This window comes from Pristis pectinata, chromosome 1, assembly GCF_009764475.1.
Source record: "Pristis pectinata isolate sPriPec2 chromosome 1, sPriPec2.1.pri, whole genome shotgun sequence".
NCBI classification, from domain to species: Eukaryota; Metazoa; Chordata; class Chondrichthyes; order Rhinopristiformes; family Pristidae; genus Pristis; species Pristis pectinata.
In genome coordinates this window covers 47214645-47230978 of record NC_067405.1, presented here as the reverse complement: position 1 = coordinate 47230978, position 16334 = coordinate 47214645, and the positions used below count along the sequence as shown (strand labels likewise).

Sequence of the window (16334 nt, the reverse complement as noted above, 5' to 3'; positions counted from 1 at the left end):
GAAGCAATATCATTGACCGCAATATTATGTGGGAAGGCACAATAATATATTAGTGCATGTCTGTGGATATATTTCAGTTATAAATTACTATGTAGGAAACTTGTTAAATTTACAAAGCAATTTTAACATTTGTGTTTGTAGTTACTACTTATTTCCAAACAAATTATTTCAATATGTTTAGTAAAACTAATAATAGCGGATTATTGTGTGATCAAACTTTAAATCCCATTGCAGCAATTGCCAAAGTTTGCATGCCAACTAAACAAATTAATTTCATTGTATCAAGAACTTCTGATTGATATACGACAACTGTTAATTTCAATGAACCCAAATAAAATTGTGTCTGTAAACCTGTATCCTAAAATCCCTTGTATGATAAAAAAAATCTCATAAAATATAATGACTACAGAAGCACTGGAATTAACGGCTATGTATTCTTTGAAATATAAAGTGTCCTAGTAGGCAAGGAAGATTATTATAGTATCAAACTACGGTTATCATTTGGGTATGTTCACCCGACGGGAAGCCAAATTTTAGCAAAGGAATTCTTGCATTAGTAGGGTCTAGATAGTGGGGTGACTGATTAGTCTCCGAACGATACTTTCACGTTTAATAACGTAGTTATAAGCTGTTTATGAGAGAAATGTTACGTACAATCCTCCTTAAATTAGTTCTAATGATGGAGCTTAATTAAAACCTCATAATACTTTAAAGCACCAATGTGGAATGTGTTTTGCTGGAAGGATTTTATATAATGGTAGCTACATGGATATTAGAGTTAAGCAGGACCAGGAAGACAACTGTATTACATTTGAAGCGATTTACAACATAACAGTCATTCTCCCTCATTGAGTGAAATGCACCGCCTATAATAACAAATTTCCTGACAAAACATTGCGAAGACGATTTCTCCAAAAATGCTGGTCGAACAATTTTAAATCATTGCAAGCATTTATTCAAATAAAATTGTTTTGTTTTCATGGAAGAGTTAATTAGCGCATTGTCCCTGTCATTTTGGAGGCTCTCATTTCTCTTGATTTCCCCATTAGTCGAAGCCGGTGTGGTCTTAGGACCCAGAGACCGCCAGCCAATTGCATCCTTCACTTTCACCTTGATTCCTTGAACGTTTTCTGCATTTATATCTCAAAATTAAAGATTATTAAAATGATGAGCATGCCGTCAGTTTAATGCTGGGCTTTCTGCTTATAGTTCATCACATAAATGGAGAAAGGACTGTATGAAAACATTCCTTCTTATCTGAATATTCCATAAACATCCGGCTAACGTGCATGTTAAGCTTTCGTCAGTGCCACCACAGTCGCATTTAACAAACTTTCCTTTAATGTTACCACCTGTAGATACTTCGGAAATATTTTTGTTCATCGAATGTTTTCAGTTAAATTGTGTCTGAAAGCCAATTTATAGTGTACACGGCTGCCGCTTTCATTATGCTTGACTACAAATTGTGAATTACTAACAACACAACTCCTCATATTTAAATCACTTCACTCCTTGTCACATTAAATAAACTGTTGCGATTTTTGCTATCACTTAACGATGGCGGATATATGTAAGCAAATATTCCAACGAGAGAAATAACTTTCCTATGTTTCAAATTATATACGTCCATGCATTTTCGGCGGCGTTTAATCTGAGCAAAATGCACGCCGAATTTTTATGACCTTATGAAATGAACAGGCATAAAAAATAAACTCTTTCAGAACAGTTTCTCGTCATTTTAAACGAATACAAAGGTGAAATTTTACGTGAATGGAAGAATCGAAAAATCTTGCAACAAAATGTGACTAAAATGTATGGTCATGAAGGGCAGATATCTGCTAAGCATGAACTCACCAGCTTTGTCATGAGAAAAGGAAGCACAGCCAGACTAAGATCTTAGACTCGTTAGTGTAGACTGGGTGTGAAAACCAAATTTACCCAATTAATACACATATTATCAGAGTTGGAGAGGGTATTACCGCTATTTACTTTGATCAGGCTTTACCTATTAAGAAATACTTTGCAAATGTGGGCAGATTCTGCTTTGCAATGCGTGATTAAACAATATCTCCTTGTATAGAATATGGATTACAAATATCTAACGCTATTCTCGTTTTCAAAGAGGCATGAAAATTTCACACATTAAATATGTCCAGCGGATTGTGCATTTGATTCCATTTGAACCTTTCATAGAATATTATCAGAATTATCTCAGTCACTGTAACAAATATTGTTTGTCTCCAATTGTGAGTGACAAAAGGCGGTGACTGCAGTTTTTCATTGCATGTTTCGTGCAATATTTCCACTTTTGCAAAAGAAGGGAGGAATGCGGAGGCAAACACTATGTAAGTTCCTTCCTCCTTTTAAGGAAACGAATATAGTGGTTAAACATAGCCTCATCATCGAGGTGGAATATACAAACTGAAAATTTAGATGGTCTTCATCACTATATGTCTTATAATTCTGTGGACCAATCTAGATTGCGGTGAACCTCTAGGGAGGGATCCTGAAAAAGCAGTAATTAGAAAGCAGTGATTTAAATTGTGTGCTGCTATTTCAGCCAGCCATATCAGCAGGAAGTGAGTATAACTGTTTAGCATTTATCTGTTTGATTTAATATTTTCCACGTTTTGCTGAATTGGGTTACTCGGAATTTCAAATGAACGTTATTACGTTCCTTCTGCACATTCAAAATTATTACATGAAGCTGTTAGATAAATAATTCTTCGAGTCTGATTTGGGTTTTGCACTGCACGTTACAAAACCTTTGTTTCGGCCCCATGAATGTAACTTCCATACTTCTGCATTCGGTAAATCTGATCAAAGGGCTTAACAAATAAACTGAGTAAAATTTAACGTATCTCTCCGAATAATACCAATGGATATTTTAAAAATTATTTTGTATTCATTACAACGAGAACGTAAAGATTTTTTTCTTCGAAGCGAGCAATAAACCAAATCAATGAAACAAATCCCAGTTTACCATTGCGATGAACTCCCGTGTATTTAGCTAACTAATATCTTCTTCGGCCTGCTGTTCCAGTTATCTGACGGCAACGAGGAGAGTTTACCGCTTGTAACGCTTAACATTATTTCAGTTAATTTCATGTTCATCCCCGAAAGCCATTGCCATAGACCTCGACTGTAAATCCGGTCTTGGTCGTGAGCTATAGTGCGCCTCCGTGTGGCTCTTTATAAAAGCAACTATCTTTGGCGATGTTAAGAGTATCACTGTAAATTCTGCTCGCTGTTCTGTCGTGTTTTTAGTCTAGCTTAATCTAATTATATTATGGATGTAATGACTTATAGAAGTAAGATATGTAAGGAGTAATAGCATGCATAGACCAACATTATGCGTTATAAGGACAGAGAAAATGTCGAAGGGGCAGATTTACGTTGAAAATTTCAGCCACTGAGTCGTAAATTACATTTTCTCCCATTTCCATGGAAACCAAGACCCTCGCGGATGATTGGTGTAGTGTATAGGCGTGCGATGAATAACTTGACTAGTTCAGCTCGCATGCAAATAAACTATACTGTGTTTAAGCTCAACGAAGAACAAAAGGATATTCATATTTATGTTGTATGCCAACTTTGAAGAGTATTGTTGAATGTAATCTTTGGAATACACAAACGCTCAGCAATAACAGAGAATCGATTCGCATTTTACTAGTTGAGTTTTTATGCATGCGCACTTCAGTAGAATGTTATAAATATTGGTGTTTCTGTTTTACTTTGGTAGGGAAGCTGTAAGAACAACCCAACAGCCACCAGGCGCCTATGTCTTCAAAAAAGGTTAAAGGTGATGACCTTGACATTATAGAAGTTCAAAGACAACATTATAAGCATCCTCTTCACGAAATATGCTTTAGTATGCTCACGAGACGACACCACTTTCTGATCATCACCCTGGACTTCATTAAGTTTAACAGATTAGTTTGACGTAATTTATGCACGATCAAGGTTTTTTTTACTTTTTCGAATGTTAAATTTTAAAAAGTAACTGGCTTTGTGCTTTCTTCCTTTCAAAAATCATCTAGTCGGTTCTATTTACTTTGATTTCCCTCGATCCTTTTGTTTGGTATAGAATGCGGAAGCCCATCTTAGTAACTAGAAGGTGCAATAAGTCGCCATTAAGCTGTTTCGAGCAGTGAACTTTACGATGTTGTCTAGACAGTTCAAGGTTTTGTAAACAACAATGCTATGTCATGCGGCACGGAAATTTGGCAATTCTTTTTCGAAGAGTTTTGTGAAGCTTTACTTGCTCTTCCAAACCTCCGAGGTGAGCTTCAAGTTGTCCAATCTCATGTATGCGTTTAAGTGCTTTCCTTCTGCTGGAATTCAGCTAATTTTGCACTACGCTGCTACTTGTCTTTTTTTGCACAAGTAATCGAAATAGATTCATCAATTAATTTCCAGGTGCTAACTGGAAATAATATTATTTCAAATGTTTTAAAAGCAAAATACGACTGCGTATTATGCCTATAAGCAAAACTTTAGTTTAACATAAGGCTTTTCATTTATAATGGAAGTGCTTAATTGGGTGGTTTATATTTCCATTTTCGTATCAAGGCTACATCGTAAACGGCTGCTCGCGGAGACGTGAAAGTTAAGAACCATATATATGCTGGAAATAGTCAAGAGATTAGGGAATATGAATTATATTTTAGATTTCCACTATTTTGCCACTAATGTAATAAGCTATAACGTTTGCTTCTCGGTGTACTCCAGACCCTCGTAATAATGGTGCGATTTGAAGGTGTACTCGGGAACCATTTGCGTCGGATTTTCCTATAAAAATGCAAATAGTCATTTATTTAAAAAAGATTTTATTTGAAAGATTTCGAGTAACATTTTTTATTCATTTGAAAAGGAAAGACATCCTATGGCATGCGTTTAACATGAAATGTCAACTAGTGTGTAAACCGGAAACTATTATTAATATCACATCTCCTTTAAACGTCCCTAACTACAGTATATTATAATTAACCCATGATATCGAATAGAAAGATAAAGTAATAAATATGCCTTTTTCTTTCACCAGAATACACAACTTTAACAATTCTGGTTAGTTTGGCTATACATTGACTAAAAGAAGAAATAGAGCATATTATCTTATCTGATTGACCCATCGCTGTGAACTAACAATATACTATTTTAGCCCTCCATTACCTCCGTTTATTATTTAAAATGAAATACTGCTTATTTTCCCTGAATATCCCGCAGAATCAAGCTTCTTCCTTTGGAACGGAATATCATCAATGCTGAGGTAAAAAATGTTCCCTAATTAGTATGACGCCCATGTTATCTATACGACCGCGTCACCTCAAATCCAATTCTATGTCAATCGTTTAACCTGGTTTCCACATAAGAACAGCAAAACTGTTCCGTCAAACTTGCAGTCCCTCCTTGTGTAAATAAATATTGACTAAGGCAATGAAGAGTCGGCAAAGGGAATCCATTAGAGTAAGCTGTATCATAGTCACAATAAAGGATTACCAGCAAAAAAATGCAGGCGGTCTCTGCTAAGTTTCTTTTCTTTCATTCTCCGATTCTGGAACCATATTTTGACTTGTCGGTCGGTGAGGTTTAACATTCTCGACAATTGCAAGCGTTTTTCTTTGTTTATGTAGACATTGAAGAAAAATTCTCGCTCAAGTTCCCGGATTTGATATTTGGTATAAGGACATCTTTTCTTTCTGGATCGCAGAGTAGCTGATGGGAAAGTGTTAAAAATGTTACAAATGATCTTACATCAATAGACGCGATCTTTATTTTCTTGTACCAAGTTAAACTCATTGTGAAATGGTGCAAAACAAAGCGGTGCTTTTCGGTTACACCCCGCTGCCACTAATTACTCTTCATAAAGATATTTAATGAATATATTCAATCGCGTTTTAATTAACTTCTTGTACAGCTATATTCATATCGAAAATAAAGTAGCAGAAACGAATCCTGAATTACGCTTTGTCTTATTTGAACGAACAAAAGGATTCGCAAAGAGTAGAACAGAAATAACTCCTGGACAAATAACAATACAATACAGAAATTGTTGCAGAAACTTAAAAATCGAGTATTCATGATTTTGCATATTCAAAAAGCCCACCTAAACTGATTTCCCATCGTAAACAACCTTTACAGCTTTAAAGCAGATCTTATAGGGTATATAAAATCCTGCGTCTGCTTATAAAATTTCACATAAAATCTGTGAGACAGAATGTGTTGGCCCTATATTCTAACCCTGGGTTACCACTGCACCTACTGGATAGGCTGTATTTGTCGGCCGCACTGTTACCCGAGGACTCGCCGGTGTTCTTTTCGGTTGTACTTTCTTTCGTCTGACCCAAAGAAACTTTATCAGCTGTTGTAATACTCTGGCACGTAGACACGGACTTTTCGGTCAACTGTTCATAATTAGAAGAGTCAGAAATCCCATAGGCTGTCTCAAAAAACTGATCAAAACCTTGCGGGAGTATTCCATTCCTGCCAACTGTGGTGTAGAAATTGCAAGATGAATTTGAGCTTGCACGCTGACTGTATACATTATCATTTTTAAACAACATTCCCGTTCTGGCCGGTTGCTGCATATAGTCTCTGTGCATTATCTCTTCTGCAGAGCAATAAGGAGTATAGTTGCTCCTGTAATGCCACTTTGTCGGATGTTCTAACCCGTAATCTCTGAACGACACTTCTCGAACAGGTTGAACCTGAGCTAAATTAGAGGAATAAGGAAATGTCATTTGGCAAGAAGTGGTCTGCGGTAAGAACGTTGACACCGCCGAGAAATCTTGGGCTGAAACATAGTACGTGCAGCTGGGTAGATACATGCTCGAGTTGCAGCTACCACGGTCTTCAAACTCAGTCATGTTTTGTTTTCGTGGTTTCGAGAACGAATTATCAGGATTGATGGCGTTAAACATGCTCCATCTATTCTACTCTAAAGGCGTATGAACGGGTCGGCGAAAGAAAAAAAATTGGAAACGTAAGCTGACGTGCAATTCATCTTGATTGATTCTAAGGGTAAACGAGTCATGTGATCCAATGTAGAAATTACCATATATCAGTTTTGGTCATTAAGATCCATCCTTGGGAACCCGTAGATAATTCGAAATTAGCCTATCGGCTTTCAGTTGTTGCAAGTTAGCTGCATTTCTTTCCCAGGACCAAGGATTTGTGCTCTTGACTAAGGAGGAAGCAAACTCTATAACAAATAATTAAGTGTACGCATCATAGTCTGTCCCAGATGCATTTGTATTTTTGGAAACTTCAAAACCATCACTTGAGTTTCATTAGCTAGCGAATTCATTTTCATAAAAACGCGCCATATACTGTCAGACGGTATATAAAATAACAACTTTTATTAATACGGTAATTTATTCCTTGGGTAACAAAGATAATTTCTAAACAATTTTGTGTTGGCAAATGCAAATGCTCCATGCAGACTAAATTCTATTTCGTGGTGTGAATATAATTATCATTATATGTATCATAATTCAGGAACTTGGAGAAATGCCCATAAAAGTAAAGTATAACGAAACTATTTTAAATAGGCTAATTTTCAGTATTTTGCTTCAATATATAAAATCGAGTATGAAGTTTCTATTGACAAGGATGTACAAATATCTATCTTATTGTATTGCATTTAAAATAATATATTATTTACATTGCATAAACTAACGGTCCAGAGTGTGAATTTAAAGTAATATTTTAGCACTAACAGGAAATGTATAAATCACATAAGTTTTTGAAGGTTAGAGCCTCGTGAACTGCGGGAAACCCCCACCCCCTTATGACTAACATCAAAATATGGTTGTACTACAAAATGTAGAATATTCTCAGGACACTAGAGTTACTCGAGGTGCACATGTTTCACAGTAATTATGTAGGTTCCTTTATGACTTGCAAAAATTAAAACAATAGATATGTAATAAAGAAAGTCTAACATACTGGAGGTGCGGAAATTGTTTTCATTTTTCAAACGATTAAAACCAGTGCACTACCGAGGTTTTCCATAATTTACCTCACTCCAATAATCTAGATCTTTCTTTTCAAAATAGTTTCATTTGCAAAAGAGCGAGATTCAGATTTGAAAAGTGTTTGAATCTACATACGAGGGCTACTTTACAATTCTTTTAATGGTACTCCAGACGAGAGAAAATTAAGCCAGCGGAAGCATGTATGTAACTATCAATCTAAATTGATATATTGGAAAAATAACTTCACAGAGAGGAAAAGAAAGTTCACTTGTGCAGAAGTTTCTGTTCGTCTTAATTTTTTATTTTCATGCATTGGTCAACGAATGCTTGTTATTACCTGCATAATATTTTCACACATGACCAAATATCACGCATGATCAATGTTTGTCAGATTGAAATACGCAATTCACTGCATTTGAGGCTGACCCTTTGGATCTAAATTCTGTGCAACCAACTCGAGCAATCTGAGAATAACTCCTAAATTCCACGACACTGACTGAATAGAGAAGTATTATTGTTGAGTATAGAACGAACTTATTTTTGTTGGTTACAGAATAATTTTCCCGGACTGTATGGATCCCGAGAAATTTCTGAAAGCAACTTAGATTCCTTTATTCCACGGGTACACAAATATACTATGTGACATCCGGTCGATGTCACCATAAGGCATGTGACATTGTACTACTTTAACTACTCAGAACTAGCATACAGTGTGGTGTTTGCTTTAAATGATAATGATAATTAATCTCAACTGAAATCAAAATTTTAAAACCCTATGCAACTGAGTGATTTAGTTTGTCGTTAGTAGCAATAAGCACACCAGAAATACAGTAAACCCGAATGAGGGATTGAATAGTGAGCATCATTCCAGCTAAGTTATTAGAAATGCGACACTTCTAACACACACGCGCACACACACACACACACGCACGCAGGCACGCACAGGCACACCGCATATGGGCATTTTAAATTTTATGTTTGAGCGTAATATGTATCTTGTTTTATTAATGTAAGTCTCGTCGTTGCGGCTTCTATTTATAGACTCGTGGATTGTACAATTTGCTCAATTATGCTCTGGTTGTAATATGTCTTCTGTTATTCCATACAGTTACTATAAAAGTTTAATGTACTGGCAAAAGTCTCAATGTAATTTGTAATAATTGATAAAAATTGGACGATCAAATAGCATTAGCCAGTGGTGCTGAAGGATCCTGTTCAAAAATATGGCAATAGCTGTAAATAGAACAGGAATTAAGCGTGGCCTTTGTTCTCGTCTCGTGTTCGGAGCGCAGTTAATGCTTATTTGCCCGCAAATATCTAACACGCTGCAGAACGTTGATGAGGAATCAACGTTAATTCCGCTTTACAAGATGTGTTCTTTTATAGCTCAAGTTATTCTCTTACATGCAACATAAAGCGATGTACGAAACGAGTTTGTAAGTCGTTTATTTTCTTACGCATTTCACCGAGGCGACGATCTATGGTTTCAGTTTGACGGTCCAGCAAAATATTCGCCTCAATTTTTTTTTGCACAACATGGAAAATTAAATATTTCCAATGTGGAAAGCAACATTCATTGGTCAAGCAAAATAGACTATCAGTGGCATGTTAGGCTTCTGCGATCCAAAGAGAGACACTAACTTGACCTTAACTTTGTTATGGCGCCCCCAGTATCTGGAGAACATGTAGAGACACGTCTGGCAGCTTGACCATAAAAATGAGATGAAAAAGAGATTCTGAGCGTTCGACGGAATGTCGAACAATTTCCCGAAGCTTGGGGTAATACTGCTACAAATTCGATAACATTCTTACAATACATACAGGTGTAAAAACAATTTATTTTAGTTAAATTTATCTAACAGTTGAATATAAATGACCTAATGGAACAACGGTCCATATTTAATAGCAATCGTGGTATTGTGTACTCGGATAACATTCAGAAATTCAGCGCGACGCTCAGGACTGATCATTCCTCAAAAGACACCGCCAGTCGATAGAATAGCATGACGTTTTTTAATCAATTTACAAGTCAATTCGCAATGTCGACATGCTAGAATCCCAGGCATTTTTATTTCCAATTAATATTTAAACCAAAATGGTAATAACATTAACAAATATTTTCAATATTAGTGAATTTATGGCCTCATAGTTTTTATATCATTTCAGGCTCTGGAAAGACACGATGCAACCTATGATTTAAAGTCAATGAAGCGGTGGAAATATTACCGTTATTATCGCGATTGCACTGGGAGCTCTCGTAACAAATGAGCAACGCATTTGCAAATTACTGCATGCGTTCGTTTCTAATGTACTTAATAGTACAACCCGCACAATATTATGCAAATATATTCCAATCCTAGTAAAATGGAATTTGGTGGAACCTTTGGATATTTCATTATATATTTTATATGCGGTGACAATACAGGAAACTTCCGTGTGTCCTAATCCGAAGTATTTCTCTCATAAAACCCGCCTTCCTGAAAAGTAAAAGGCCCCAGACAATGACAGTACTTCTCTTTTCATTGCCCAGTTCACAGGAACACAGGAAAATGTATGTAACATCTGGGCTACAGGCATCTACTTTTTCTTTCATTTACTTGCTAGAAACATGAAGCCCAGGAACTAGGATACGAAGAGTCGTCTTAGCACGAGGAAATATTTCAATATTGCCCTCTGATCATTTTAATTCTGCTAAGTATGTGGGTGCATTGCTTGTAGCGCGATTCTCATTTACATACGCGGCCTGAAACAAAACACTCTTTGAATTTCATAAGCACGTTGTCACTATCCCGAGACCTAATTGTTCACCTTTTATTTTCTCAGTATATTTAAATCCCATAAAACGTTGTTCATGAATCCCAAAAAGATATGCCACAGAAAATAATTGCTTTTGATCTATTCATATTTCTTTGCTTTGATATGTTTCAATAAATATTTTAAAGGATTCATGAAAATCGCACGGTGCATGCTTAATTAATGGCAGCCCAGACAAATGGCGGGATTGGAAGTAACTGGTTGTTTTCTGCCCACCCACGCCCTGATTTGCTGGAAAGAGAAGTAAAGAGGCTGCAACTCATTTGTTCTCGTTTACATCTTCTGCTAAATGCTCAGACGCAAGTACAGAGAGTTTCTCTAACAGTCCTCATCCATTAGCAATCATTGCTGAATTGCATAACATTTAAATGAATTAAAAATCGGCCATACTTGAAGCCGTCAACTTAAACAGAACTGAATTCGTGATGTTGTCCATAAAAGGAAAATAAAATGATCCTCATCAGCAGAGGTTGCTATCTTTTGACTCCATCCTTGAAGATCGATTAACATTGCTATAGTTCTTTGGAAATAGTAATTCCTAAAGTGTTCGGTAAAAGTAAGTCGCCACCAAACTGTGGGAAATTAAATGAATTAAAGTGTAATTATTGCTTCAACTGAAATAGATTGCATCTTATAACCGAACAAATAAACACTCATCTACTGGAAAGAATAGGCGATTTCATCTGAATTATTCTGTGCAAGTTTGCTTTTAATTATTTGCTCTTATGGTAGCTTAATCTTTCTGTAGATTTAGAATGTGAATACTTTGAAATTAATGGATAAGTCTTACATCATGGGACACCTAAATATTTTCCTTCAAATCGTGGCCAATTGCGCACGAAAATTGAAACTTTGGATAATCCCTCCCAAACGAGAGAATTAAATAGATTAAATCCAAATCAGAACCCATTAGATTAAAAGTGAGAGAGAAGATCACGGGGCGCCTTAAAGCATAATCGGTTTCTATTAGGCACCGTTTTCGCTTTAATATGGGGAGAAATATTTGTTTCGTTTGGTCTGCATTCAATATGCCTACATTTTCATCGTGACAAAATATCCAAGCGGCCGCCAGATATTTCACATGAAAAACTCAAGTTGATCGGTAAGCTCAGGAAATATATTAAGGAAAATTAGTTCGCGTGTGTAATAATGAAGTAATATTGGTGCAATAATAATGCCATCGTTTGGAAGCAATTGAATTTGAAACTATGTATGTTGTAATTTGACTACTTGGCATTTGATATTTCCCAGTTCCGTAGCTCATGCACCAGGTTAATATTATAGGTCTGAATTTAAAAGCTCGTGTATAAATATTGGAACATTTAGAAATCGGCCCTTCAATAAATATGTTACTGGACTAAAACAACAGCGATAAATCAATTGTATAAAAAAAAGAGGCGTGTTTCTTTTTTATCGTGTTCAGCGTGGGCCTTTACAGCACCTAAGAAAAATACAAATATGTAACTGCTTATCACCCGTGTGTTTTATTTATTTAATTTCTGGCACCATTGCTTGCTCGTTTTATTGTACTTACCAGATTCACCTGTAATTTCAGTAGAGCAACTCCGAATAATGCAGCCGAGGTAGGCGCAATCTTGAAAAAAACATGGCACCACTTATATGGAAACCTGGCACAAAATGTAAATACTTCGCGCATCTATTCCTGATTCAAACCCGCACCCATCGCTATCATATATCCCGTAAACGCGCTACTTTCGGAAGATTAGTTTAATACTCCTGGTTAAGTATGCATCTTTATAAGAACTTCATACACCTTAGAATTAATCGGTTTCCCGGCTCCTAATTTACAAGACAATTCGTAAATAACATGACGTATATACAAATGAAAATTTGTTTCGACATCCGTTTTATTATTACTCAATTTACATAGGTAGAGTGCATGCATAATATTTATATATTTAAGATTAAAATACGAATGTTCCATTCTAATTACCTGTTGTACTTACATTCTCAAAATGCAGAATATCTGCTTGTTACTCAAGTGGACAGTCATGGAGCAATTTAAACAAACCGAAGAAACGAAATAATTACAAATGTCATTGAAACTAATCAATGCTGATGAGAAGGCGCTGCTGGCACGTTATCCACGGACAGCAAGATACAGGCTACAAAAAGTCAACTTTTTGCCTGTCGGTCAATTTCCTGCTATAACAAATTTTCACGAGGTATCCGTAGTTTGCATCTCAGTCCCTGTATGCTGCTGAGGTTTAACTAAACCAACACGCCCTGGACTAGTGGCAGTGGCAATGTAATCGTAGATGGCTGTTTTATATGACAGCACATCAAAGGAGCACCTTTCCATTAAAACAATGGATATTCTTGATCTACATGCTTTCTGCGAGCAAGCTTAATTACCATAAAAAAGTTCAATTCACGACCTTGAAACTCACATTTAAACTTTACTTTGGCCTAAAAGAGCGAGAGCGTTTGTTCACGCATAACAAGTCTTTTCTTTTTCATGCGCCGGTTTTGAAACCAGATTTTTACTTGCTGGTCGCTCAGATTTAGTCTGTCTGACAATTCCTTCCTCTTCTGTCGATTGATAAACTCGTTCGCAAGGAATTCATTTTCAAGTTCAGCTATCTGTTGCTTAGTGTATGGCTTGCGTTTCCTCCTTGACCTCACTTGCGTTGGGCACCACGATAGCCCTGCAAATCGAAATTGGAAAAGAAAATACTGAAGAAAATGTAGCACTTTACCACAACTTTTCATCCCAAAGCCATTCATGTTTTTAGTGTGATTTGTTAGTTCGGGCGTTTACGTTGACAACTTTTCAGGATTAATACTTCTGTTATTCTTAGATACGATATTCTCTATTTTGGTGACCTTTAATCTTAGAAACAAAAGTCAACACTGTTAAACCATTTAACGATTCCAGAAGCCAAATAGAATAAACACAAATATTTAAATAAGGTATCTGATCACCTTAATATTATGTCATTGTTAACGCAGAAAACTCACTAACAAATTCTAACAAAGAGATCTCCCTAATTTTTTTGGGTTCTAAATGACAAATAAAGAAATCAGTTATGTTCTCTTCGTCTTTTAAAAGTTGGCTAAAATTTAAACGAAAGCATTAACGTTGTAATTTTACGTTAGTTAAAATAACTACCACAAATGGACTGCTTTCATGCTTTGAGTTTCATTGTTTGTTATTATCTCGTCAGAATCGTTTTTGTAATTACAATAATTATCTTCCTGGTGGTTTTGATTGCTTTAAGCATAAATTGTTCCTGTTTGATGTTCAACAAATGTAATTCACGTGAAGATGACAGGTAGCACTTCGAACAAGGAAGGATACCGCATTTTTCAAATGGTCATCGCTTTAATATGGCACTGATACTATACCATCGGAGGATCTGTTGCACACTGGCGTTACTGATGACTGTAATGACATATTGAGGCTCACACATTGCTTGACGCCTTCATTTACAGAGGGAGAGTTGGAATTCAATTCAAAGCCTTGATTATGTAATGACGAGCCATGGAGAGATGTTTCCACGTTTGGGTACTCGTACTTGGCAGGGTTGATGTTGACTGAAGAGGGGATGCTGGTATCACTTGGATAGGACTGATTGTGTCTGCATCTCTCCTCCAGCTTTCGGCTGCTGTCTTGGAAGTAGTATTTGTTAGGCTCTTCGCTGGCTGCTGCTTTGTCTGATCCATGCCTATTGATGCTGATGGAGACTGAGTTGCTGAGATAGGACTGAGAGTAGCCGCTGAAGGCGCGGCTCTGCGGCGGCGATGCGCATGGACTCGAAGTCCACGGGAGCGAGCACACCTCCCTGCGGGTGTAGGAGAGTGCTGGTGACAGACTTGCCAGTTGAGCCGCATTCGGACGCAGGTTGGGGAAGTAGAAGGGCTCCGGGCTAGCAAAATTTAACAGGGAGCCGACATAGCCTGAATTTAGCAGATTGTGCTCGCACATTTCCGAGAAGAGCGATCAGATCTTCTCTGTCTCCTATTTAGCTTCCAGACAGAGATAAATGAAAGGCGCTCGCCGATTGGCTCCAGGAGGGTCACAAGACAAGCGGAAGCAGCTTTTTTTTTGGCACCGCCTCCGTCCCAATACAACTCGCAACTGAAATGTCCAAGTCCACGTCCATGTGTACTTTCATCCCACTTACCGGCTGTTAGTGCGGCGCCGTTTACTGAAGTCAAAGGGATGCGTATATAGTTCAGAAAAATACTTTACCTTAATAAATTTGAAATACATTTATACACAAATATTTCACGGAATACCTACTCTATTGGTTACATTATATATTTAATATATATTTGAGATACACATTTTGTACTTGCCTTAAAACCAAAATTATCCCATCTTCTCTTTAAGTATTGCAAACCTGTTTCAAAAATTCTTTAAAACATAAAACGGATATGATGCATTAGCTGAGATATCCTACAATATGATATAATAGCAATATCTATTTAGGTCGACTAATCATGTAACATTACAACTTGAAATGTCTGGACTATTTATATTTGGCATGTTTCTCTTATTCGTGTATTAGTGAGTATTTTTGTGTCGTCCAAATCCCTTGAGAATCACATCCATGTGTAAATCCAGCAGGCTACATATTTTGTTTTGATCCTTTTTTTTAATCAAAAGGACGAATAAACGAAGGCTGAGTTCAAAAATCAAACACGTGAACGTTAATTCAAACCTTGTAAAGAGATTACAAAATATATTCCGCGCCGAAGTAATTTAGGGATGAGTTAAAGAAAACGAATACATCAGTTTAAAAAGCGAATACAATATGTTAAGACGAGTTTCTGTTTTCAGGAAGAATATACACATTAATAATCAAATTATACAATACCGTACATTATCATTGCTTTTGCTGTAAAGTAAATGGCGATCATACTCTCGATCTCATCGTTAAATGCAATACCTAAGGCATTTTGATTTTTAAAATTCAACTAGTTTATTTATTCAGCTGAAGTGATCCAGTTTCCAGTATGCCCACATTTGAGTAGAATATTGTCCAGCATTATTATACCTAAAATGTGCGGCTGGGTTTAAAAATATTGAGGATAAATTCGATTATAAATATTATTTGTATTTACAGTGCGTATACTTAAGTAGAATTTTGTGGGTTGAATTTGGTCTCTCTTTATTTTGAAGGATTTTAGTTGAAAGGATGTCTGAAGATTATCATCGTAAATTAGACAATCTCAGACCCTCATTTTAAATCTAAACGAAAGCAAATGTCGAAATAAGTCTGCTGGAGTAAATACCAAGAGGTTCTTCAACACTGGTACCAGAATCAAAAAAGCACATGGTCTTTTACGTTTGTCTGCTTTTAACTTTCGATTTGGCTGAATTTTTACAACAACGTGAATACATCAAATCTATAGTGTTAACATGGCGCTTATCCATTTATTAACAGAAAAACAAGTGCAGTAACATTAATTCAAAAGCGTATATCTTTATCGAACTATACAATTTATTCTGTTCAATATGATATTAGATAATCAAAAGTCACTCATGCCTCCGAAAGTAACATACATAGCGTCGCA

At 36.3% G+C, this 16334-nt stretch overlaps 2 protein-coding genes across 2 annotated transcripts; both read right to left on the bottom strand.

The window, feature by feature from the left end:
- Positions 1-5302: 5302 nt before the first annotated feature.
- Positions 5303-6920, bottom strand: hoxd11a (homeobox D11a). Its single transcript, XM_052021456.1, has 2 exons — positions 6263-6920; positions 5303-5715 (listed from the first exon to the last, which is right to left on the bottom strand). Exons 1-2 carry the CDS (start codon positions 6918-6920, stop codon positions 5483-5485), a joined length of 891 nt encoding a protein of 296 aa, XP_051877416.1. The 3' UTR covers positions 5303-5482.
- A 6300-nt stretch (positions 6921-13220) lies between these two features.
- Positions 13221-14739, bottom strand: hoxd12a (homeobox D12a). Its single transcript, XM_052023908.1, has 2 exons — positions 14160-14739; positions 13221-13459 (listed from the first exon to the last, which is right to left on the bottom strand). Exons 1-2 carry the CDS (start codon positions 14737-14739, stop codon positions 13221-13223), a joined length of 819 nt encoding a protein of 272 aa, XP_051879868.1.
- Between the last annotated feature and the right edge of the window lie 1595 nt (positions 14740-16334).